This window comes from Stegodyphus dumicola, chromosome 5, assembly GCF_044657685.1.
Source record: "Stegodyphus dumicola isolate Sdum_Otavi_A_Nest chromosome 5, ASM4465768v1".
NCBI lineage: Eukaryota > Metazoa > Arthropoda > Arachnida > Araneae > Eresidae > Stegodyphus > Stegodyphus dumicola.
The window spans coordinates 98,965,887-98,989,504 of record NC_140772.1 but is presented as its reverse complement, the minus strand read 5'-3'; the positions used below and the strand labels follow the sequence as shown (position 1 = coordinate 98,989,504).

Here is a 23,618-nt window from a genome sequence, read left to right as displayed (position 1 = left end):
CTCTGGCCGTGGCTTCCTTTAAAGCAAATAGTTCTGTCCACTTCGTAGCACAGTCCTGCACAATAAAAATCCATTTTTCACCAGACGGTGTTTCATGAAGGAGACCGAAAAGATCAATTGACAAGGTCTCAAAACGTTGAGCATAGACTGGAATTTGAAGTAAGCCAGATGGCTTTTGATTAGTGGTTTCTCCCCCTACTTTGAAGACAGTGTGATATTTGTTAAGCAATGCATCAGTTGCAAGCCGTTGGGCTGTAGTTAATTGCTGTCCTTCATTTTCTCGTAGTCGGCAGTTGTTTACAACAACTGGGGTTTCTTCCAGTACTTGGGATTGATGAGGTTTCACGAAGCTATATTTTCTTCGAGGTTCATCAGAAAAGTTCCACTTATTTTCAGCAAGATTTAAAACAATTTTAGCTTTTTGAAGAAAGTCAGTTCCGAACAGAGTCGAGTTATTTTTGGCATCAGGCAACACAAGGAGCGAAGTTTTGAACTCTCTGCCTTCGAGAAGAATGATTTGTTCGGTGCGAAGTACCTCTTTTTCAGATACCAAACCATCAGCGAAAGACACCTGTAGTGTTGTCTTTTCAAATACTGCATCTTGTTTTTGCAGAATATGATACAGGGATTCACTTGCAATTGAGTGACTAGCACCAGTGTCGGCGAAAGCTGTACCGGAAACACCACCAATACTAATTGGAAATACAGCAGTCCGAGTGGAAGATAAACAGGATCGGATTTGGATAGTGCCAAAATTTGATGAATTTGAAGTCTTTGGGGAGTTACAGTCTGGACATTTAGACTTGATAAAACCAGTTTTTCCGCACCCATAGCATGTTAAAGGAGGTCGCTTTTCCTCTGTTTGTTGCTGAACGCGATTTGAAAAGGTTTTATGAGTTTCCTGTATGTCACTTGTTCGATTTTCTACTTTGTGTTTGGATGGATTAGTCGATTTGTAAGAATAGGTCCGCCTTCCAGGAAGTTCAGTTTTATAGTTCGTATTTTTAACACGTACAGCTTCATAATCATCCAATTTCTGTACTAATTCAGATGAACTCTTTATTTTTCCCCAAGTATCAATAAAATGCTCCTTAACGTCACTACTGACTCTTCTTTTAAGCTGATCCGTCAGGACCAAGTCTTTGAGTGATTCAAAGTCTGTTACATCGAGACTATGGAGCCACTCTTCGAGATAATTGTTTAATTCGTAAGTAAAATCTTTCCATAAAGACCCAGGGTGTTTTTGGTGTGTAGTAAGTTTAATTCGAAATGATTCAGCATTTAATTTGAATCTTTGTAGCAGAATCTTCTTGATGTAAGAATAATCTTCTAATTTGTCTTTTGGTTCTCTTAAAATAATTTGCGAAATGTCTATAGGCAGAAGAGGTAGGAGATGAGTGATGTAATCTATTTGTTTTATATTAACTTTCTCACATTGTCTTTCAAAAATTTGCAGGTAGGTTGCAATGTCAGAAGTTCCTGTAAATTTAGGGATTAGGTGTTGAATATTTGTCCCAATAGCTGCATTTGAAGCAAAGGCGGCATACTTAGGGTTTGAGCTAGCAGCTGCCAGGTTTAATTTTAAACGTTCCAATTCTAATAAAAGTTCTTGTTCTTTTCTTTGACGTGTCTCCAGATCGTTGCTTTCACGTTGTTTTTGTTGTCTAGTTTCGATTAAAGTTTCCAGAAGATTCCTGGTAAAAGCCTCATCATAAGTGTCAGAATTGACAATAAGATCTTTAAGATCTATTACTCGCATAGTGTCGTTTACAGTGAAACCCAGTTCTGCAGCGAGAGTTTTTAAATCCTCTTTTCGTGCTTTGGCAAGGTAAGCCATAATTATATGAGAGGTCAGGGGGAGGGAAAAGATGAAGTTGAATTTGTTGTTATTTCGATTTTATTCACAATACAGTATTTTAGAATTAATAATTATACCTTTAAGTAAAATGTATATACCCCTATTAAACAGCATGTATGAATGTAAACATTGTTACTCGTACATTTATATACCACTATTAAACAGTATTTATAAATGTAAACAATAATACTCACAAAGTTTATTATTTCGGAGTCGTAAAAATATCATAAAATGCCCTCATAACTTCAACTTGTATCAAGAAAATAACATATAATAGATTGCTCAAAAATTGTTTACTACTTAGCAAAACATAGAAAACATACATAAATGTCTTACCATAAGCTTTTATATTTAAGCTGAATTCTTCGAAATCTTAATCTTAACAAAATATTAAGCACACTTAGTTACACACACTTAGTAACTCTTTTACTTTATTTAAATAGTCATTCGATTTTATTCATAATTATTTTCTTTCGCTTCAAGAAATATTTTCAAGACATGCATTCATTAAAGGAAAACAATCGTATTTTATTAAAGTATTATACTATAATCATTTTCTCAAAATGTTCGTCGAAAGATAAATCAACAAGTACAATATTTTATTTTATGTAGAATAAAACATTTAATAAGGAACAACAGCACTCAAAGGAAATAAAAATAATACAAGATTTGACGTAAACACATCATAAATCATCGCTAGTCTAAACATTTCCGCGGGGGGGGAAACATCTGCTGCTGTATGTCAGAATCGAAACTAATAAATTCTAATGAACAAAGTCCATGAATATATCCAAACTTTAACATCAAAACATGTATTCAATGAAACAATATTCACAAATTAATTTACTATGCGCATTAACATTTTAAAATAACAAATTACAATTCAAGAAATAACGTTTGGTTAACAGAAAGCCGTTTGCTTTCATTTAATACTCTTATGTAGTATCAATAAATGAGATTTCAGTAAAGAATTTACATTTGCTTTAAGAAGCAGCTTATAATAAATAATCAGTTTAAAAGAACTTTAAACTCAGATTAAACGATAATGTAAACGAAACTTATCTTTTCCGTTGAAATTGTCCAGTTGATGATTCGATGTGCTAGCAGCACGGTATGACAATTTTAATTACAGAATTCGTTTCCAGAATATTTGACCAGTAGTCCACACCTGAAAAGAAACTAAGCCGATCTCCAGCAACTAAAAGTTAAATTCGGGAGTAAGAGCTTGTTAAAGCCAAAGCCAAACAGAAATTCTAAACATTTTGTTGCGCCATTTTGGATTCAAATTTAGTTGGGCGCAAATGTGATGTAGCCGTTCCTCAATAGACACTAATGTCGGCTAGCTTTAAAAGGATTTATTAACAGAGCACACAGGAACGGTTACAAACAAAAGAAATATACATAAAAAATGAAACATATACCAAATGGAACATCAAACATTGAGAATAACATAACATAGTAAGCTATCATCATGGCGGCTGGAGGTCGACTGACGTTTTTTCATATCGCCACGAGATGGCGTTTAAATAAAATAGTTCGGTTACAGTTCATGAGTTCATGGCGTGAATAAAATAGTTCAATTACACTTAAATAGGTCTGTTACACTATGTATCCTCTTAATTTCTCGGAATTCCGTTTTGTCTATCGATGATAAGTTACTCCTGTACAAAGCCATGTTACGTTCCATAATAACTTATGCCTGTCCGGTACGGGGTTTAGCCAGTCAAAAGCACATTAAAATGCAGATATTGCAAAATTTAATATTACAGCAAATTTCTAGATGCCGATGGTGTATTTGGAGTGCAGCTATTCACGAAGAGTTTAAAATTTCTCAGCTACAATGGTATATGGCTAAGATTGCCAAGAAATTTTTCAGAAAATTTAGCAGTGTAGAAAATTCCAGTATTCCAGAAAGGGTTTACGATTATAATGATAGAAATAACAGCAGAAGACCCGGTGCGCTCCTTAGAGCTCTTAATTAATGTTTTTCCAGCATCTCAAGAATAATCATTGTTGCCTGAGCTGGGCTCAAATTTAATTCTTTTTTTTTGCATTATTTAATTTAAATTATATTTTTAATTAATTTATAGAAGCTTTTCTTTAATTTCTTGTAAAAATTTTATTAAATTATTTGACTTCTAAATAGTCTGTATTCTACTCTCCAATTTGTCAAAAATGCTTAGTTAACACATCCCTCCTTTTCGGCTCAACCAATACCAAAATTATGTATGGCTCTGAAAATCCTCCCCTAGCTCCTCCTCCTTCATTGCCTGCAAATAGTTTTACTGAGCCATGCCTACTCTCTCCTCCAATAGTTTTAGCTCCTGTAGTGATCTGACCGTTCAACTCCTTCTATGCCGAAGACAACAGCCACTGCTCTTCGTCAGACGAAATGAATTTTATCACCTCACTGAGGATTCACGCAAGATATTCTTGCAAGCAAGTTATGCCAAATCGCTATAATTGCTCTCTACGAACTCAGTTGCTATCCTCATCACCTTCAACTTCGCTAATTGCTATAATTGCTCTCACCATTTCATCTGAATGCTTCGCATTCGAATCCCCTGAACTTTATGCTAGCAAGGAAAAGATATGCTCAGAAATTCATTTCACCTGCTATACACAGGGTAAGACGATGCCTGGGAACCTGCATGTGTTACTTCGTCGCTTGATGAGACACCAGAGGTGCTTGATGTGAATGAGCATTGTCATCCATTAATAAAAACCTTAAGTTAGCAGTATGCCCATTACATAACTTTAACTGAAGATATGTAAATCAGTGTTGCAGTTTTGGTTATTTCATCCTAAATTATGACACAGCCTTTGTGGAAATGAGATCTGCCATGGACAAGGGAAGGCAAGTGTATGTTTCTCCTCCTTTTAGATCAAAATACATCTAGAATCATAGTTCAATTTACATCTAGGCTTGTCAATAAACAGTACATGGTTCCATTTCTCTTGGCTCCATTGAACATAACCCCAAATTGAACCACCATAACAGGCCGCTTTGGAAGTTGAAGTGAATGGGATACAACCTGCTGGCATTCTCATGTAAAGTCCTACCCTGTCAAGCTTTCGTGCAGCAGTTGAATGGCTAGTCCGAATTCTTGTAGCAAGTCTAAAACCAATTCCCTTTTAAGTGCTTCACAATTTTAGTGAACAATAACAGAAAATAAGTCTGGATGCAGCCGCTACTCTTAGCTATCCTTGACTAGGCTATCTACTAACTGATTCACTGCTTATCAGATTTTGTTACCATTGAGACAAAATCATGTCTCAATGGTATCATATCTCAATCACGATTCAGATTTTCATTGAGTTTACCAATTTACTGCCACTTCTGCCCTTCACTTAATGATGACTCTAAATTATAACTAATGAATACAATTTTTAGATACTGGATCAACTTTAGACAACAATACACACCTGAATTCTAACATGCATCGATTGCACAAGATGCTGCCAGTTGCCTAATTTATGTATTGCATGCAATAACCTATGCACAAAAGTCCATGTTTGCATTTAGTAACAGATAATTAATAACTGAAACTATTTCATCATTGGACACTGGTTGAAAACTGATCAATGAGCATATTTTTTTTTCAGAATATCCTTTAATTTTGACAAACAATATAATTTGAATTTTATGGTAAAATAATATAGTTAACTGAACTTACTGCAGTCGTTTATCATATATTCAAAAACTTATATTCACAGTTATGAATTTTGATGAATTACCATAAGTGTCATTAATTATATGAATGCTTATTTCATCTCTTTTTTGTGGTCTTGGGATATCCAGCTTTTTTGTCCATAGTCCCATATGCGTTAACTGAAAGTCCCTTAAAATTAAATTAAAACGATTAAATGCCATTAGTAAAATCAGAAATGTAGAATGAATATTTAATTTAAATCACTAACGTGAAAAGTAACATTTATAAACAAAACTACAGCAATAAATACTAAGTTATCAATGACATTTTATGAAAATACAAAACACACACACACATGTAAGGAAAAATGGAATCTTATATTTATAATGCTTCAGATTAATTCTTTGATTATGGCAAGCATATGAACAAAACACAATCAATACAAATAAAACATATGGAATACAGTATAAACACCATACTCTTACAGACCCAGCTAAGATAATTTGCTGCAGTTATTAAAATTTGCACAATCAGCTGCAAATTTTTTAAATAAGCTGGATTTGCTATGGTATGATGTAACCAAGGCATATTAAAGCCAACATATTTTCAAGTAACCAATTACTAAACAAGTAATTAACAGCATCAGTAAAGCTGATAGTAAACTTTATTCCAGGTAAGAAAATACAAGAACACATCTAACTACCTGAATTTTCAAGAACCTAAGCAAGAGGATGCTATTAGAAAGAGGTTATAATGAATGTTATATTTCCCAATTTTGGCAAATGAATGAAATATTTTTTGGGGCTCATAATATGTGAACATATGCAAGATGCTTAAAAAAGTGGTTATGTGTCTGATTCTAGGGAGGTACTTCCAGTTTCAATTAAATTCTTTCCTTTATTTTACATAAGTGAAACACTTAAAAGATCGAGAATTTTATAAAACAGTTTCAACATTGCAGATCTGATGGTTCTATAAATTAAAATTAACTACTTATACAGTCCTTTTAAAATAAAAATTGCAATTAATAAAACATTTATTATGCTTTAACCGCTTAACGACCGCGTCCGAGATATCTCGGGAATAGATGCCGTTTCGATATTCCTAACAACGAGTTATACGGATATTTAATGCCATCGCCCGTAATATCGCATGGCACTCTGCCATGTACATGTTTTCTTAGCTGTGGGAGGGGTCCAAGCGGATTTGGTGACTGATTCCTCCATGACCGCATTATAAATAAACTGTAAATTCAGTTTTTCGATTGATTTTTTGTAGGGAATAGGCGGTGAGTGAATGTTGTCTTTCATCGCTCTCAGACCACTTGAGTATGATCCCGTATCTAGCGACGTTAGACATCACGCAATCTAGCGTAATCACGAGCTTTTGAGAATCCTCGTGATTGTTGATATTTCCACGCCATACAATTTCTGGATGATTTCTACTTTGATGCCTATAATTGCTATTTAAATTGAATATTTTGCTATATTTTAATTGACTTTTGAGCAAGATTTTATAGCTTACCTAGTAACCCCCCCCCCAGCTTTCATAGTTATGTGATTGTCAGGGCCTAGTAAGTCTCCACTTGCCCATCCGTCTGTAGAGGGGCACCTTCGTGTGCGGACTCTATTCCGGGGCATAAGTTTCTAATGCGATTTATTTCCGTGTGCTGGATTTGCATTGTTTTCTTAGTCGACCATGGAAAGGCATATAGGAGCGGTACAATTACAAATTGAGGACTTATTAAAAATGGCGAATTTACAGTTAGTGAGAAAAAAATGCACAGCTTTTTATTAAGCTTAGTAGATATGATTAAGGTTATGAACACTCAAAATTCTGAGAATTCACAAACTACATGAGTCTTAAAACGAAATCATGCAACTAAAAGTAATAGTAAATTTTTTGCTAAAAATGATAAAGCGAGGAGCTCTATTATATTACATGATGAATCCAACACTGAAACTAATGAAATTCCGCTAGACAAAAGATACTAGCTCTGATGAAGAACCCCCAGGAAAATGGAGAGGCGGTCAAACATTGCGAACTAAGACTTATTGCAATAATGCAAAAAGGTTAAACTTGACATTCCTACCCAAACTATTTCTTCTGTAGTTACAAATGAAAAATTAACTAGTAATAATAATGAAAAACAAATTAGTTCTAAAATTGTTTCTGAGGACATGGTCACTAATATTGTCATCGAAAAATAAAATCCAAACACTGGAAATATTACTGAAAATAAGGAAAAGAGGATAATATCCAAAATGACTCTAGAATTCCCCCAATCACACTTAAGGAAAATAAATACACATGGAAATAAATCAGACAGTTCTTTCACCAGAAAAGTATTAAATTTCGAGGTCAATACACTATGAACCCCATAAAAGTGTTTGCACAAAATGCTGATAGTTACAGAGTTGTTAGGCTACTCAAAAAACTTGACGTTGAACACCATTCATATGCGTTACCTCAAGACAAAAACATTAAAGTTGTTATCCGAGGTCTAACCAATAGGACAAAAATTGAGGATATCAGGGAGGAGCTTGAGGCTCTTAATTATACTATTGATGATATTAAATAACTTTCAAGAAAACGTAATGGTGAAGTTATTGAGTTCTCACTTTTCTTGACATCACTCCCTAAAATCTCACTATTAAAGTTGAACAGTATAAAGGTTACCAAAGCCCCACACAGGCTTTACAGGTAGCAGGCTTTCATCACACTCGGATGGGATGCAATTATACCACTAAATGTGTTAGATGCGCCTGGGGGAACACTTTTCCAGAGAACGCCCACATACGGATGATAAAGACCTGACGCTATGTACTGCAAATTGCGGTTCTTTTCATACCGCCAGTTTTAGGGGGTGTAAGAAGTTCCCTAAAAATAAAAGTGACAAACCCAAACTGTACCCTAGTTGTGTTGTCGAGAAGTCGTTTGCTCAGGTGCTCTCGACTGGTATACTATATTCTGATACACTTAGTGAAGCGACAATGTTTTTCACGATTTAGGTGAACTAGTTTCAACTATTAAAAGCGCTGGCTTTTTTCTACAGGAGTAAATTAGACGACTGAATCAATTAGGTAAAGACAAAACCCCAGCTGTAAATACTGTTAATGGGGAAGTACAACATTAATAAGGCGCCGATCAAATTAATGGTTTAGAACGCGCGCAGCATTCTCAACAGAATTCATGAACTATACAATTTCCTTCTAAGCTATGAGATTGATATCGCCTTAATTACCGAGACATTTTCTACGGCCAGCAATAGCATTAAATTTACAAATTACAGATGTTATAGGTGTGACAGATTAAGTCATAGGAGTGGGGGGGCCGCAATTTACGTACGTAATTCCCTGCAATCATGTTTTATTCAGGATGATCGCAGAAATGGGCAGAGTCGGTTACAGTTTCTGTTGTGATTCCAAAATATGGCACGGTTATTTCTGTGCAATGTATAACCAGTCAATGGTACTGTTAGATGTTAGTACTCGAGTGATAAGCCTGTGATCTTGGCAGGCGATTTAAACGGAAAACGTAATATGTGGAATTGTCGTAAAGCAAATAAAAATGGTGATATACTGGAAAAATTCATCACAGATCATCAAGTTACTCTCTACGCACCTGAAGAGGCCACTTACTGCCAAGAAAATCCGCTTTTTGCGGACATTCTAGACATCGTCCTTGCCACATCTAAGATTCCTATGCCACTGGAAGTTAAACAAGACTTAACATCTGACGTTCCTATCATAGTTACCCTACGGAATGTTAAAAATATTGATAAACAACCAAAGAAGCTTATGGACTGGCAGCTTTATGAAAGTATACTCTCTGATAATCCTCTAAAGATAAACTGCCTAAAGACTAAGTCTGATATTGATTTTGCGATTGACTCACTCGTGAATAGCATTGCTTCTGCAATTGATACTGCTACGTATACAATCTCAGCTAATCACAATGCTGATCGACTCCCGACTTTTATTCGGGACCAAATCAAAGAAAGCAACAGACTCTGAAAAAGGCGGAGTCTAACTCGGGTTCCGAAGGTTAAATGAGATAAATATAAAAATTAAGTATAACATAAGCACATTTAGACAAGAAAGGTGGGAGAAGAAAATCCTTAAATTAAACGATTCGGACGAATGCTTCTGGCCTTTTCCAAAAGAATAAAAAGAAACCTACTTTGAAGAGGCCAATTTACACTGGAAATAAGACTGCGATCACTAATAAGAATAAAGCCATAATACTTGCAGATCATCTAGGAAACTAGTTCAGGCCAAATGATAATCCGTGCGACTATAGTTTTGTTGAATATATCAATAATTTTGTTTCTGACTGGCTCTCTGCGCCCACGGTTAAAAATAAGACTGATTTCTTGTCACCTAAGGAAATCCACAGTATTATAAAGAAGCTGAAAGACAGAAAAGCCCCAGGGTAAGATGTTGTGTTGACATCAGTAAACCTGGCTATAAAACATCTCCCTATAAATACTATAACAAAATATGCAGTATCATAAATGCTTCTTTAGAGAACACCTACTTCCCCACGAGTTCGAAGAGAGCTAAAATAATACTTATTCCCAAACCAGGAAAAGACCTCACAAAACCAGAAGGCTACAGGCCCATCAGCCTTCTCTCTGGCTTGGGCAAAATTTTTGAAAAGATCATCATGGCTAGAATGCAGCCTTTCTTCGACCAAGCTCCCTATAGAACAATTTGGTTTCCGCAAAAATCTCTTGACAAAGCAGCTTGTTCGCTTATCTTAATTTATCGGCAGCGCTTTCCACAATAAGTTAAATGTCGCCTTACTCATTCTAGACGTGGCGAAAGCCTTCGACGGCGTCTAGCATGAGAGGATAAACTCTCTGAGAAGGCCTCCGTCCTAAAGACAAACCAAGCGGAGTAATGCCATCTCAGAGGAAAATTCGAGAGAACCTGTCCGACCGGATGTTTGTATGGGTAAACTCTCTCTATATACTAAGGTACTGTTGTCTCTTTAAGTACCGTAGACGTCTTGCATGGTGATGCTGCGTACAATTCGCTGATGTATGTTGCACACAATAAAAATGCGTTGCCTAGAAGGCGAAGTTACATTACATAACACTGCACGTACATTACATTTAAACTATGCAGATGATAAAACAGTACATTACATTACATGATGATACAGTGCGGTATACAATACATTGATTAGTGTGCAGTTTACATTACATTTAAAATATGCAAATGAAGAAACAATACAGTAAAGAATATATTACATTGCTTGAGTGTACCACATGGTATACGATACATTAACATCAGTGAGTACATATTTAACATGCACTTCTGAGATTACTTAGAATGTTAATATAGTTGAAGAAATGGTATAAGTATATACAAGAAAGAGGAATATCGAGGTAAAGCACATTTACTACATGGGTATATACAGATAGAATTAGAAAACAGAGTAGGATACCGGATACATTTGCAGATTACGGGGGGGGGGAAAGACTGACTAAAATAGAATAGTTTTACGCATACTTTATGCAGATTAAATGCTAAGTTGATAACGCAGGGGTGTTTTTGGAACCCCAAAAAATCCCCTGAAACTTTTACGGACTTACTTACCGACATTTTGGAGTTTCGAGAAGGAGGGAGAGAAATGAAAAATTACAATTATGAAGTATTGAATGACCTAATTATAAAAGTTCAATGAATTACTTTTTTGCAAAATTAATAACCATAAATTTTCAAACATATAAACTACTACATTTTATGTAATATTTTAAATTACCTGAATTAATTCTTTAAAAAAATTATCTAATTTCTGCTGCTTTTTTTTAATTTTCTGATGTTTGTGGGCTTGTCTTTCTTTTGCGGTGAACTTCATAGTTGCAGGAAGGTTGACTTTTATTTTCCTCATTTACAGTTGAAGAAATTTCCTCGAGAACTGCACATGCAGAGGTAGAAGCAGTTTGCTTTTCTGCTAATGTAGAAGGTTTTTCAGAGACTTTTATAGGTGACTCTGTAAGGATCTTAAGTTTTACTAACGTTTATTTTATTTTAAATCTTTACTATCACTTCTTATTTTCTACTTCCGGCCAGAATTATAAGCGTGAAGGAGTTTATGCAAAGTTGTCTGGCGAACGCCAAGTATTTAAGTGTGGCCTTTTTGCCAAGCAGAAGAGAGGAAGCCGTGAGTTCGAAGCAGGCCGCTTACCTTAGAAGTTACGCAGTTGCTACTTTGCCTTCCAGGCCAGAGGTTTTAATCCTCTTGATAAATTAAACGTATTGTAGTGTTCACAGTCTCTGTGCTACATACGCTTCCTGTTATTATAAGGCCAATCTTATTCTAAAGTTAAATTAGAGTTTAGTTTTATTTTTGATATCTTTTAAGTTAGACCCCGAGTGGAGGGTCATTGTATTCCGAAGTACGGAAGTTACTGTATATAAAGAAAAAATAAAGGGTTTTGTATACCCTTCGTCTGTATCCTGTCTACTTACTACAATTAGTGAACATAGCTTTAGTAAGCTCTCTGTTCTAGTCAGGTCATTGTATGTTTCCGAAGAAGGTTAGAAGAAACATTGAACCTGATAACTCATCTGAAATACATGTTTTTAAGTCCTCTTGATATGTTTTCCAACTTCTGTTCATATTCAGTAAGAGATCTTTGTGAATTGGATCAGTCACTGGATTTTTTGAGCCATATTTTTCACATGAGGTTTCTTTAGAAGCCATTAAATCATATTTAATAGTCTGCACTGCATCTAGGGAATCAATCTTAAGAGAGGTTCTATAGTCAGTGACAAGTGTATCCATTAAGTTGAATGCACCTTCCACTAATGGGCGATGGAAGCAGCTAAGGCAGGCTATGACCAATTTAGCCAATGTAGGATACTTATAATCATTTGTGAAATCATCTTTTAAATTAAAAACTTTAGACCAATATTTATCAATTGTACACTTGACTTGATTTCCACTTTCATCAGATGTGTAGAGCATTTCTTTGGTGATATCAATATCACTCTGGTATAACCTTATTTCAGCTTCTACTTTTGACTTTTCATTATCACTAAAAATATGGGACATAAAAGATGATAATTTTTCAAAAACTAATATTGTACTGGTTTTACCTCTTAGCTCTGGATCTAATGCTGTAAAACTAATTAGATATGAATTTTTAAGGGGTAATTTCTGTTTCATATGCTGTGCTGTATCAGTATAAGCTTTCATCAGAGAAATTTGGAATTCTTTTGCTATTGGATGATTTTTTGATAATTTCTTCAGGAGAGTGGAAGCTTCTGCACCAGTAAATATTACTTTGCTAGGTAGATGGAATTCTGGATTTGTGACATCAACCTTTAATAAATCCTTATAAGATGTGCACTCTATATTTTCTGGCTTCATAAAAAAAAAAGAGAGAAATTTTGCCATCAATTTATAACTACTGTATTAATGAAAAATGTATTAAATGAAGCATTGGTTTTTTTGTTTCAAATAATTTAATATATGTGTTGAACTCTGGTAATACTGCTGAATATAATGCCATATGCAATAAAGTTTTGTTTTGCATAACAAATAACCCATTTAGTATTCTTTTTTTCCGAGCTAAAGCATTCTTTGTGAGTTGTTGGGAATGCAAGCAAGAATACACCCCTTCAACAATTTTTTTTTCTGAGCTGCAGAAATAGTTCTTTTATTGTATACAGTTTCAACATAAGAAAAATAATCCCCTTTATCAGTTTTATCCAAGTAGTGAAAATAAAATGCAATAAGAGCATCCCACAGATCTTTGATTCTTTCTAAAACACATAAAATGTACACCCACCTAGGGTCTGGTCTCTTCAAGGGTTTAAGTTTTTTAATGGCAAGGGATTCACAGATTTTGAAAAAATTTTCTCTTTTACTGCAGCTTTTCATATCAAAATAGATGTCATCAAACAAATCTTCTAAGTATCTATCAAAACATGAAGCAAAATTTTTGCACAGTTATTAGCTGTGTGACATGTGTCACCATCAATATCTAATAAGTGGGGTGCTTTGTTTGATCGTAGTCTGGTTTCAACATCCTTTTTTTCCACGCATGGTGTTACATGAGTTCATTAATACACTAATTAAGTTTGCCCATGGAATATTATTATCTTCAATAGTATTAACAACTGCTTTAAAAACAGCTTCTGAATTGCAAGATTCCATCTTTAGAGATGCAAAATGATGAACTACAACTTCATTTTGATTGTTGTCATAAAACTGCACCAATATTGCCAGTATACTTTCTTGAGCATTGCTAGTACTTTCATCCAAATTTAGAGAAAATGGAGTCTCCTTTAAAGTTTTAATGATATTTTCCTTAATAGTTCTTGCGAGCCCATATTTCATCTTATAACATGCAGTAGTCCTGGACATTTCCAACGAGTTTAGTGCCGTCTGATCGAGGCTCAACTGTTTCCAGAATTCAATTAAATTGGGAGCTACATTGAAAGAAAGAGAATTCTCGGCGATAAACGAAGTTATTAATACCTCTTGGCGTGCTTTTCTTGTCACTATATCCAATGGCCGAGCATCAGTCTCCAGTAAGTCATCAGTATTTTTTGAATTAGCATAATTACTTAAAGTCATTGAATGTCTAATGCACTTTGAATATTTTATGTGCGTCACAGTTTTAGAATGATTTGTGAAAGCCTTGAATACTTCCCCACCATACTTCAGCAGTGAGTTACAAAAAACACAATATGCTTGTCCAGCAACATTTATTTTCTTGCACCATGTGCCGATGGTATCCCCATTACCATCTCTCCGTTCAATCCAATTCCACCTAAATGCATTCCGGACACCTTCTTCTAATTGTATATCACTATTTATATCGAGAAATTTCATAGTGAAATTCTCTTGTGTACATAAATAAAAAAATATTTCATTAAACGAAACGAAAAATTTACACGTGCATCAATAAATGAAACGAAAATTTTACACAGCGGAGAAAAAAAAAGTTGAGAAGCGATCAACGACAAATAGCTAATACGGCGAAAAATCCCCCTTCTCTACTTATTGGCGCCACGCCAGGAGAGATAAGACCTTTGAACCCAGAGTCACGTGATCGCACATCTGGTCGAACGAAGTCTTTCCCTTTTTTTTCCTGCCGCGCCTACTTGCCGAAAAGAATCCAGAAGAGAATGTCCGAGAACCGGGGGAATGAGTCATAACTCGCAATAAGGAAAGAACAAAAAAGAAGTTTTTTCCCCCTTTTCACGCATTATCACTGCCTTTGGAGAAAGAAAGGAAAAGTTTTCACCACACACACTGACCTTGCGTTTTCTGCTTTCAAAGCAAACAAAATTACCCAGATCAAAATAAATAATTCATTATTATTCCTACTTCCTTTTGAACGACGATCCCCGGAATTTCCGGGTATCGAAGTTCAAAATCCCCGGAATTCCGGGGTTTCCCCGGAACACAAACACCCTTGATAACATTATATTTTTTATTTCAATGCAAATTTGTAGCATCTTGATGAGTTTTGTGTGTGTTGCTGGGTGCGTCACGAGATAAAGTGTCCATTCCTTCAAGTAACGCTTTGAGGGTGATTTTAGGTGGTGGCATCTAGTTAACGGGCAGTCGACTTTGCCGGGTCCAGTGAACCCACTGCCCCACATTGACATAATTTGCAGTCCACAAATCCAAATCTATGTAAGTAGGTCTGGAATGGAGAATGCGCTGTAAGAAAAGTCGTGATGGCAGATGAAAACGAAAAGGTTGTACTTGATACCCTAGGGATGAAGCCATGCCTCCATCTTCCAGTACTGGAAGTACATCTCGTTTGCCACTGATTTATAATGATTTATTGCCATTCATATGTTACTTTTTCAGGTAAGAGCCTGAGAGAGGTAGTGCGTATTCTGGTAAGTATGCATCCATTGCTGCCTCTTTAGACAACTGATCGGCTAGCTTGTTACCGGCAATGCCAGTATGTGCTGTAACCCAGCTCAGTACCGGCCGATGATCAAGTGGCATGCTCAGAAGCAGTTTTTGCACTTCGAGGACAATGAGCCTCTTGCTGTTAGCACCAGCAATTGCCTTTAGGCTAAATAAGGAGTCGCTGTAGATTTGAGCCTGTGTGTTGAAGCGGTGAGTTAAATTAACTGTCTTCTTTATTTCCGTAAGCTCCGCTTGGAAGACGGAATTATTTTTGTCAAGTCGTCTTTGCTATGTGTGCTTACATTCGTCTCTTTCTATAATACAAAAGCCGCAGCCTGTACCCGCTTCCGTGCGCGAGCCATCCGTAAAAATTGTGATGCTACTTGTTGGTACTGGCAATGGCGAGACGCTGACGTTGCGTTGTACATCGTGTCTGGAGGAATGACATGGGATCTCAAAGGTTTTAGCCTCAAAATCCGCGTAGCGGAGGTTGGCATTCCACAATTGGCTATCTTGTCTGAGTCGTAGAACCCTAGTTAGAGTAGCCTCTCTCTCTGCAATCAAGTCGAGTGGCCTGATGCCGGTCAAAACTTGTAAGGTCGCTGTTTATGTAGTGCGGTACCCTCTGCTTATCTGCAGGAGATGCCGTCTTTGAACAGATGGTAAAATTCTAAGATGGTGTGGGTTTTGAATCTCTCGGTCCATACACCCGAGCTGTAAAGGATAATCCGTTTCGTGCCTGTAAGATACTACCTTTTCAACATTGAGCAGGAAACGCTCCAATTCTTTTCCGTGACTCTCTTCATGTCATTATTTAGTATCTCTGTTTGATTTTTAACATAATCCAGGTGGAGGATCGACGACAATCTTGTGTCTAGGACCAGACCGAGGTATTTAAGCTGGTCTACGATTTTCATGGAGCTTCCCAATAATTCACTGTAGGTTTTCTTGGCTTTCGACGATTTTGTGAGATCTTGCCCAGTTGTTAAAGACGTCTAGCGCTAATTGCGCGGTAGACTCCAGTTTTGATCTGCCATTTACGACTAGCAGGAAATCGTCCGCGTATGCGATGATGTTGCAATTTGGAAAGTTCTTGACTTTTAGGATGGTGTTTGCCAAAATTGTCTAGAGAAGAGGACCCAAGCAGGATCCTTGTGCGCATCTGTTAGATATTAATTACTTTGCTTGCCGATAGATGGCGGTGCCTCTAACCTGACTAGCTAGGCAAGTGCACGGTATTTGAGCTGCGACACCGCCAACTATGTAGCATTAATGTCTCTCTTATGTATAAGTAATCTAATTTAATCTTATAAATAAACAGTAATTGATCTATGTTTGACGAGTCAACTTGTATAACATGGTGTCAGAGTTAACCATGCTCACGAATTTAATATTTTAAGGATTACGTGCATTTGAAAAACTTGGAATAAAAAATGGCGCATAACCTGCCCACGTTGTCACAGTTTGACGCTGGATCGAACCCTTCTGAAGCTTGGAGACACAGGAAGGAAGACTTCGAGGACTATATCGAGGTATTAAGATATAGCCAAGAGTCGGAAAACAGGACAGGACAGGACAGGAAAAAGTGCAGGGGGCACTACAGCATCGTCATAGAACAAAAATGGTATTGCTCCACTCGGTAAGCACAAAAACTGCGCTTTTTCGAAATGTTTGCGATGACGAATTAAAAAAAAGCAATATTGATTGTTTGATTTGAAGCTAGAAGCGGGCAGCAGTGAAGTGTCCTTGAAACAAGTGGTACAAGAATTCGACAAATATTTCGCAGATTATCAAAATGAGATTTATGCATCATTTAAGTTTCTGGAAATAAAGCAAGAGAAGGGAGAGAAATTCACGGCCTTTTATTCAAGGCTACGATGTGCAATAGTAGATTGCAACTATGGGCAAGCGCAAGATAGAATGCTCCGTGATAAAGTAGTGCAAGGCACCTCAGATAAAGCGTTACAAAAACGGCTAATACAAGAGACAAATAGAGCGAAAAAGACGCTGCAGAATATCATCAGTGAATGCAAGGCGGCCGAACATAGCAAAGCACAAGCCACTGAAATGAGCGAGAACAAAATCTCCGTAGACGCCCTTAGAAAAAACAAACATGGATCAAATCCCGCACAGATAACGCAAGTAAAAGAGTGCAAGCGATGTGGGAGAAAACATGAGCCAAAAGAAGTGCGCCGCGTTCGGAACGGTCTGCCGAAAGTGCGGTTGGAAAAATCACTGGGCGAAAATGTGTCGTGCCAAACCAAAACAAAGAGGACACGTCGTTGAACGTACGGAAGATAGCGACTCCGAATTTATTTAATTAGGGGAAGTAAAAACTGTTGACGCAGTGATTCAAATAAAGCATCATTCTGATATCAAAAGATCGCTGTAAATAAGAACGAAGTGAACTTCAAATTAGATACTGGAGCTCAAGTTAACAAGTTACTGGAGTTACTGGAGCCCAAGAGTAAATTGTTCAAGTGGAGTGAGAAACCAATAATTAAGAAAAATAAACAACCAGGATATATACTGGATTATAGTGACAACCAATATACTGGATTATAGTGACAACCAAGTACCAATGCTAGGTGAGTGCTACCTTACTTGTAAAACTAAAAAAAAGACAAAAACTCTCAAATTTCTGGTAACCACTCTGGAATCATCTCCTATTTTGGGTCTGATTGAAAGAGTGTATCAAGTCAAGTAGGAAAAGAAACCAAATGAAGAGACACCAGAGCAAGTGATACAGGAATTTGCAGATGTTTTTACTGGTGTGGGAAAACTAAATCGCACAGTACGAATAAAAATAAATGTCACACCACATGTTGCAGAACCAAGTAAAGTGCCACTTGCTTTCCACGAAAAAGTAAAGCAGGAGCTAAACAGAATGGTTGAAACTGGCATCATAGCGAAAATTGATGAGCCTACAGAATGGATGAGCAACATGGTTGTGATAAATACGTCAAAGAAATTGAGGATTTGTCTAGATCCAAGGCAGCTTAATGAGGCTCTTCAAATACCTCATTATCAAATTCCTACAGCAGAAGCCCTTATGAAAAAACTCCAAGGATGTAAAATATTTACCATTTTGGACGCCAAGAATGGGTTTTGGCAACTACCGCTTGATAAGGAGTCATTATACTTGACAATATTTACAACGCCTGGGGAAGATTCAGATTTTTGGTACTTCCTTTCGGGCTGAACAATGCACCTGAGGAATTTCAAAGGGCCATGCAGGAGATTTTTAGAAATGAGAACGAGATAAATCCATATTTTGATGATTTAGCCCTAGGATCGTCGTCTGTCGAAGAACATTGCAAGCTGTTGGGGAAGACACTTACGATAGCCAGAAGTGCTAATTTAAATTTAACATCGAGAAGGCACAGTTATCTCGAACCTCTGTGACTTATTTAGGACATGTACTGTCTGATAAAGGCATTGCATCTGATCCAAAGAAGATCCAAGCGATTGAAAAGTTTGCAGAACCAGAAGGCCGAGAAGACTTGCAGCGATTTCTAGAAATGGTGACATACTTAGCAAAATTCACACCTCAGTTGTCAAGTTTAACTCATTCGTTAAGGCAACTTTTGAGAAAAGATAGCGAATGATTATGGGATAGAAACATCCTGTGGCAACTCTGTAAACATGTGTTATACTCGTCAACTGCGCGCCGTTATCACTAACTGTAACCGAAGGTGATTTCGGAGACACACAGTCACGTCTCGTCGTCGGTGCGGTTGGTCGCTCGTTTTCCTCCAACGTGATTGTCTATCGACTGTAGTAATTAAGTTTTAATATTATGATGTGATTAAATGTTTTTGTTATCAAAAATTGGCTCTTATGGCATGTTATGAATTCATCCTTAAAAGCACTGGCAAATTCCAATACGCATAGTTTGTTGTTGCACACAGCCGCAACCACGTGCAACAAATGGTGACCCGGACGTGATGGCTTAAGCCAAATGAATCGTCGAAATTTATAGTACAGCAGAAATTTTGTGCTTAAACAAGACCTTGTAATAATGTGCGAAATGCAGCTGAACCAATATTTTTTACTTATGTGTATTGGATTACTTATCGTGTCTATTGGATCGTGCATCAGTTTCATCATATTACAGCCACGTGGATTATCTTCATCTTCCATTAGTGATAGTGTTCCAACATCAAGCGAGTGGATAATTTCTGTACATCAAGGTGATATTTTCTACCTTTTATTCCGCACACAGATTCGTATGTATTCGTCAAGCGGGTGAGTTTTTTCCTATATTCATTTGAACCCAGGTCCTAACATTAATTATTTTGTGTTTCTTCACGTGTACTGCAACAATATTCTTGAACTATATCGTTTTTTTTTTTTTTTTTTTTTGTTATCTGTATTTATTCATATTTATTATGGCTACTAGCGATCCTCTAGCCACTGATGACAAACAAATGGCTCGCGTTGCTGTGAAACCTGCCCCATTTTGCCGTAGTGACCCCAACCTTTGGTTTTTTTCAATTAGATGCACAATTCGAGCTCGGGGGTATAACACGCGACGACACGAAATTTTATACTGCAATTTCCGCCCTCGACACTGAGGTTCTTCAGTCAGTACGCGAGATTGTTCTGAACTCCCCTCGGATAATAAATACGAGGAATTGAAAAATAAATTAATTTCAGTTTATGAGGAGTCTGAAAACACCAAACTAAAGCAGTTATTACAAGATTTGCAACTTTGTGATATGTGCCCATCCCAGTTATTGTCAAAAATGCAGGAGCTTGCGGGTGACAATTTTAAGTCCAATGTTTTACAATTATTGTGGCTCAATCGTCTCCCGAACAATATCCAAGCTATTCTTGCCTCCAGTAACGAGAACCTACCCCAACTGGCCCAAATGGCAGACAAAATTCATGTTCTGCAACCACAAGCAATCAGTCAAGTTCAGCATCCCAGTGTTGATATTTCATCTCTTCAACAACAAATCCAGGAATTATCATTGCAGGTCGCAGCCTTACAGACACGATCTCAGTATCGTCCGCGCGGTAGATCAAAGTCCCGGAACCGAAATAATAGGGAATACCAACGCGCTCATTCTGGTACTCAATCAGACATTTGTTTCTGTCACAGCCGATTCGGTGATAAAGCGCGCAAGTGTACACCTCCATGCAAATTTCAGAAGACCTCTTTAAACTGAAGGGGCCGTCACTCGAATCCATGAGTGACAACGGCCCGTGCATTAGTCGATTGTTCGTAACAGATAAACCATCAGGCAGACGTTTTCTTGTTGATACGGGTGCTGACATTTCGGTTGTACCTCCCTCTTTTGCCGAATCCAAACGGCCGCCTGGAAAATTTAACTTATTTGCAGCTAACGGGTCAAAAATTGCAACATATGGAGAAATATTAATGTCTTTGGATCTAGGATTGCGTCGCAAATTTCAATGGCCATTTGTCATCGCTGCGGTTTCGCACCCAATATTTGGTGCAGACTTTCTGCAAAAATTTTCTCTGTTGGTCGACATTAAAAATCGACGTTTACTCGACTCCACCACACAATTGTCCGCGGTAGGTAGCATTGGAAATGCCACTAATTTTGGAATTAAATTAATTTCCAGTAATTCTCCTTTCCACAAACTAATTGAGCAATACCCTAACGTCATCCGCTCAGTGACTGGCAAACCGACTGCTGACCACGGTATTGTACACGTCATAGCGACCAACCACCAATCTTTGCCAAAGCACGGCGGTTGGCTCCAGAGAAATTAAAGGCTGCAAAAGAAGAATTTAAATACATGCTTGAACAAGGAATCTGTCGGCCATCTAAAAGTTCATGGGCCAGTCCACTCCACATGGTCCCTAAGAAAAACGGCGAATGGCGTCCTTGTGGGGATTATCGACGTCTTAATTCAGTTACTTTGCCTGATAGATATCCGGTTCCTCATATTCAGGACTGCATGCAAGTCTTGGAAGGCAAAAATATTTTTTCTACGTTAGATTTGACTCGTGCTTACCACCAGATCCCTGTCAATCCACCTGATATACCAAAAACTGCTGTATTCACACCTTTCGGATTATTCGAATTTCCTGTCATGATTTTCGGGTTATGTAACGCTGCGCAAACGTTTCAGCGCTTCATTAATGAAGTCCTTCGAGATTTAGATTTTTGTGTCCCATATTTCGATTACATTCTGGTAGCCTCGACAACTGAAACCCAGCACCTTGAACACCTTTGCATAGTCCTTGGCCGATTTCAGTCTTATGGTGTAGTCATTAATCCATCAAAATGTGTTTTCGGGAAATCTAAAGTGTCATTTCTTAGTCACGAAGTCTCTTCGGAGGGCGTTCGCCCACTTAGTGACAGAGTCACTGCAATTCAAAATTTCCCAGAGCCAAAAACTGTTCAGGAGCTGCGTCGTTTTCTGGCCATGTTAAATTTTTATCGTCGCTTTCTTCCTCATGCCGCTGAAAAGCAGGCACCTTTGCACACATATTTGGTTGGGAGTAAAAACAAAGATACGCGGCCAATTATTTGGTCTGATGATGCCCGTACAGCCTTTGTACAATGTAAGAATGACTTGGCGTCGGCAACAGCTCTTAGCTATCCTTCTAAGCACCCTCTAGCATTAATGGTTGACGCGTCTAATACGGCCATGGGTGCAGTTTTGCAGCAACTGGTAGACGGAGCATGGAAGCCTCTGGCTTTCTTCTCGAAAAAATTTTCTGCAGCGCAATCAAAATACAGCACGTACGACCGCGAACTTCTTAGTGCGTATGAGGCTGTTAAACATTTTCGTCATATGGTAGAAGGTCGTGTGTTTTCTATCTATACCGACCACAAGCCGCTAATTTTCGCTTTTCGATAAAAGCCTGACAAGGCTTCTCCCAGGCAAACGCGTCATCTTGATTACATAGCGCAGTTTACAACCGATTTTAGGCATGTAGAAGGCCCTCAAAATACAGCTGCTGATGCTCTGTCCAGAATTGAAGAGGTTCAGTTGCCATCAACAACAAATTTCTCCGCCATTGCTGAATGCCAGAAACAGGACCCAGAATTGCAACATCTTTTGTCTGACAAGTCTTCTCATGGACTTAATTTAGTACCTATGCAGTTAGAATCAGATCTTTCACTGTACTGCGATGTGCAAGGTAATGTGGTGCGGCTATACATTCCACTGAAATTCCGGCATGGTATTTTTAGCGGCCTCCATAATTTATCCCATCCTGGCATCCGTGCTTCTCGCACGTTAATTCAACAGCGTTTTGTATGGCCTGGTATGCAGAAGGACATCGCTGCATGGGCGAGGTCATGTACAGACTGTCAAAAATCAAAAATTCACAGGCACACTCGAACTCCATGTCAACGTTTTGAGTTACCATCTGCTCGCTTTAGCCACGTACATATCGATTTGGTTGGACCCTTACCCCCATCACTAGGTTATACATATCTTCTTATGTGTGTCGACAGATACACACGTTGGCCAGAGGCTATCCCTATTGTACATATGTCCGCCGACACTGTGGCGAAAACCTTTTTTTCTGTATGGATTTCACGGTTTGGGGTACCCGAGTACGTTACCACGGACCAAGGACGGCAGTTCGAATCTCAATTATTTACTGCATTAACAAAATTCTTGGGAACTAAAAAGATCCGTACATCACCGTAACCACCCGAATTCCAATGGACTTGTTGAGACGTTCCATCGCTCTCTTAAACAGGCCATTAGATGCCATACTGCTATTCACTGGGTTGATGTCCTTCCTACTGTGTTGTTAGGACTCAGAACGGCTATCAAAGAGGACCTGGGTTCTTCAAGTGCTGAAATGGTTTATGGTATCAATTTACGTTTACCGGGAGACTTTATAAATCCCGCAAAAAACTCACCCAATGTCCAGCCCCATGCATTCCTCAAACAATTGCGTGAAACCATGGCTGCATTATACCCTAATATACAAGCATACATTCTTCAAGACCTGTGTTTGTTCCTAAAGAACTCGCTACATCCTTACACGTGTTCTTACGGTGTGATGCATCAAAAAAGTCCTTGGAGCCCACACCTAGTTCTGTGTCGCACATCCAAGAACTATCGGATACTAATCGGCGACAAAGAGACGGTGGTGTGCCTTGATCGTCTCAAACCAGCCTTTATCTTAGCACCACAAACTGTCGAGACTGGTACATCAGTCCCACCTCCTTCGAAGGTAACTTCATCTATTGGGTCTACACCAACATCTA

General features: G+C 37.7%; 1 protein-coding gene across 10 annotated transcripts in view; it reads right to left on the bottom strand.

Moving 5' to 3' along the window:
* The window catches only part of LOC118199039 (putative ATP-dependent DNA helicase HFM1), a 511,790-nt gene that overhangs the window by 87,428 nt on the left and 400,744 nt on the right, over positions 1 to 23,618 (bottom strand). For all 10 annotated transcript variants that reach the window (XM_085816885.1, XM_085816888.1, XM_085816889.1 and 7 more), the window contains one exon: positions 5,597 to 5,700. In XM_085816885.1, coding sequence (XP_085673011.1) covers positions 5,597 to 5,700 — 104 coding nt within the window. The remainder of the gene's footprint in view (positions 1 to 5,596; positions 5,701 to 23,618) is intronic.